The 3,923-nt window shown below is 35.7% G+C and overlaps 1 protein-coding gene across 1 annotated transcript; it reads left to right on the forward strand.

The window, feature by feature from the left end:
• The first annotated feature begins 260 nt into the window (after positions 1-260).
• Positions 261-3,015, forward strand: LOC139882144 (soluble inorganic pyrophosphatase 4). The gene is made up of 8 exons (XM_071866512.1): positions 261-399; positions 503-531; positions 1,051-1,116; positions 1,195-1,302; positions 1,945-2,010; positions 2,091-2,211; positions 2,351-2,432; positions 2,973-3,015. Exons 1-8 carry the CDS (start codon positions 264-266, stop codon positions 3,013-3,015), a joined length of 651 nt encoding a protein of 216 aa, XP_071722613.1. The 5' UTR covers positions 261-263.
• Positions 3,016-3,923: the final 908 nt, after the last annotated feature.

The following is a 3,923-nucleotide window of genomic DNA, read 5'->3' on the forward strand; positions in this document are numbered from 1 at the left end:
TTAAGTGAACATCCTTTCTTTTTCTCATGTGCAAGTGTGTTAGCTGTTATCCTGCACGTTAATTTGTTAATGGCATTAAGGCTAAATGGATGTTTCAAGAAACCTGTATGTTATATCCATAGATTGAATGACTTAGTAAGAAGTTGAATATGTCTCTAAACTGTGTCCATATGCTTGTGTGCTCATTGTCTTTTTCTCCCTTTTGCAACCAAGTTCCATTCAAAAAGCCATTAATGTACTTTTTTTTACCCAATGTTGCAGAAATGGCTCCTCCTATTGAGACCCCACAGAAAGTTTATGAAAACAGTCATTCGTCCCATCCACCTCTTAATGAAAGGATTCTCTCATCAATGACTAGGAGGTCTGTTGCTGCGCACCCTTGGCATGACCTCGAGATAGGTATGCTATATCACTAATTTACTTCAAATGTTAAAAGGTTTGGGTGTTTTGCCTCTCCTTTACAATGTCATGGTCTTTGATATGTGATTTCCTTTCATTACAGGACCTGGAGCTCCAACGGTTTTCAACTGTGTAAGTACATGATATTGCTTTGCTAGAGGCCGATTACTGATTGAATTTGTACGTGTAGGTGTACTGTGGTTGCATAGTTTACATTAAAATAACAGCACTGTTGGAATGTGAATTAGCTGAGTTGACCATCCTTTCTATCAAATATGTTCTTTGACTATTTCCCCGTCTTTGTTTTTCCATCTTTTTTATTTCCAGTTGTGCTCTTTCAAGATCTTTTATTTGTGTTGATGATAACTCAGGATCATTTTCCAATTTTTGTTTTTGGCCCAACATTTTTCCAAGTGTTTTACTTGCTGACTTGGCCAGATACAAGCTTGTTTATCTCTAGTTTAGCATGGAGTGCATGCTACTTTTTATTGATATTCTTTGAGTACCTTTTCTTTATCAACAAGAGTGTAGACTTCTGGTGTTTCCTTTTACCAGTTTCCTAGTTGTTGAATGCTGACGGCATTTTAAGAAGTAAATTTGTATCATGTTTTTCTTTTCACCATGTTTTATACTGGAAAATGACTTGTACAGGTGATTGAAATTAGTAAAGGGAGCAAGGTCAAGTATGAACTTGACAAGAAAACTGGACTGATCAAGGTAATTGATCATGGCAAGTGAAACTTTTAGCTAAGCCATAGAATTCATGATAGTTGCTTATTGGTGTAAATCATGCAGGTCGACCGTGTCCTATATTCTTCAGTTGTGTACCCCCACAACTATGGTTTCATCCCTCGAACTCTCTGTGAGGATAATGACCCTCTGGATGTCTTGATCATCATGCAGGTAAAATTTTGATGCAGAGTTCACCACAAAGTTCATCATGGTAGGAGTTTCGAGTCAAATGTCACGCATGATTGGAAGGACATACAAAATCTTACAATTGATGTAATCAGTAGCATTGAATAATCTTTAATACAGATAGGCAATGGAGAGTCCATCCTTATGTGTTTGGTATATAAATTAGGCTACAAGAGCTTGTAAGTAGTGAAGCTGAATTTACCCTACTATTGACTGTAATACTTGACTCAAGATAGTAGATTATTCATATTTGCATTTATCTATATTATGTACATGCAAATGTATTTGTGCCTTAATATTTATGTATTTAAAGCCAAGTTCAAGTCCAGTTTGAGCCCAAAGTGAGGTTTCATAATTTTTTAATTCTCAAATTCAGGTTGAGGTATGCTCGAGCATATTTTGTACTTTTTGTTGTATTGAGTACTTATATGAGACAAGTTCTAACTCCACAAACCAAGTTTGGTTGAGTTGACCCTTTATTATTAAGTCCAATTTAAAAAGTGAACTCTGTCGATTTACTTGGCTTGATTTTAATCCTTCTGCACTTTTGCAACTGTATGTCTTGCGCTAAACTTTGATAGAATATTAGCATCTTGGAATATGATTTAACATGGCTTTATCCTACAGGAACCTGTTCTTCCTGGATGCTTTCTTAGGGCTAAAGCTATTGGGCTCATGCCTATGATTGATCAGGTAAATATCTCTAGGCTGGGCTGTTTTTGATTCTTATTAAGCAAAAAATTTAAAGTAACCTGATGATTCTTGGAATGCAGGGTGAGAAAGATGACAAGATAATTGCTGTTTGCGCTGATGATCCTGAATATCGACATTACAATGATATTAAGGATCTCCCACCCCATCGTTTGGCTGAAATTCGTCGTTTCTTTGAAGATTGTATCCTTTTGCAACTTTTTAACCAGCTTACAATGCACTTAGCAATTTCCAGATAGTAATTTTAGGTATTTGATGTCAGAAATCCTTTCTTTTTTGTTGTATACTTGTGTAGTGAAGGGTATTCTTTAACACTAAGTAGACAAGAAAAATGAGAACAAGGAAGTTGCAGTTAATGATTTCCTGCCTGCCTCTGATGCCTTTGAAGCAATTCAGCACTCCATGTAAGTAAATCTTCTCAGACATATTTTTAAGGAGTCACCTGCCGTGTGCAGTGTAAAGCGTATTGCGTCTCTCTCTCTGCCGTGTGCAGTGTAAAGCGTATTGCTTCTCTCTCTCTCTCTCTCTCTCGTTTTGAAAGGGGTATATGAAGTCAACAGATTGAATTGAAAAGAAAGTGATGAGTACGTCTTCTTTTAGAGTCAATAACTAAAAGTAGATTCATTTGCAGAATCTAGTATGATCTTTTGAGTTAGATTACATGAAGTAAGTATCCATGTTAATATGTTGATGATATATGTGGATAGTTTTGCGGAAATTCCACAAATTCATGTTCAAAAACTTAAGTAGATACTTCCTTTATCTGGATAACCAATTTTCTGGAGGGGTTGCTTTTGTAAGTTTTGTAGGTTGTTGTGCTCACATAGCGTAAATTGTGCATGCTAATCCTTGCTAATGTTTCTTATGATGTATTTTATGCAACTTCTAATGCATATCCACCCCAAAATCTTGTTCTTATAATTTTCTCTGAATCTAACCTGAAGGAACCTGTATGCGGACTACATTGTGGAGAGCTTGAGGAGATAGATAGCCCCTTCCAGCATTGGTGATGCGATCTTCCGAAGCGACCTGAATACACAGATAATGACGATAGTAGTATATGTATCTATATTTTACTATAGGAAACTGGGTATTTTGCTGTATGTACGAGCATTATTCCATGGTTCTGTTTATATTATGACGGTGGATTGGCTTTTATATCCTTTTCCTTAAAAGGAGAGGAACGGCTTGGCTTCTGTATTCTTTTCTTATGGTAACGATCGGTCCTTTGTCTGTGATCTCAACCTAGTTCCCTTGATGTTTTCGTTGATGCAATGCACTATAAAATGAAGCAATTCGATGATGAACATATGTTGGATGCTGGCCTTCTTGCTTCTTCTGGTACTCTAATGCAGGATGTCAAGAGAGCAACCCGCGAGCGTCCCCATGGAATCTCAAGAGTCAAATTGTTGATTAGCGGCATTTACAAACTGATTAGCAGCATAGTGGTGCCTGTATATGCCGTTTAAGTGCCGGGTGGAGGATTTGAGTCCCAACTCTGGCACCCCTAATAAAGTTTATTTCCGTTTTTGTCATTTTTTTTTCCCAATTCCTATATTTCATTTATTTTATTTTTTGTTATAATCCTATGTGTACTTTAATTTCAATTTTTTTCCCAATTTTTTTCTTTATTTTTGTTATTTTGAAATCTAATTAAAGAAAAAGTCTTTTCATTTCGACATGGAAGTGTACTTTAATTTCTATTCATTCGTAGTCAATATTAAAATGTACCATTTATCAGTGTTTTTTCCCTTTTATTTTGTTTGTTGATAGTCCTTCAAAAATATTTTGCAATGACTTCCGTGTTTCCAATAATTCATTTCATCCTTTAAAATCTACGTATTAATTATAGATCAAGTTTAGGATGAGCAATTGAAATGTTTTCATATTATTGT

This window comes from Rutidosis leptorrhynchoides, unplaced genomic scaffold (genome assembly GCF_046630445.1).
Source record: "Rutidosis leptorrhynchoides isolate AG116_Rl617_1_P2 unplaced genomic scaffold, CSIRO_AGI_Rlap_v1 contig236, whole genome shotgun sequence".
Lineage (NCBI taxonomy): Eukaryota > Viridiplantae > Streptophyta > Magnoliopsida > Asterales > Asteraceae > Rutidosis > Rutidosis leptorrhynchoides.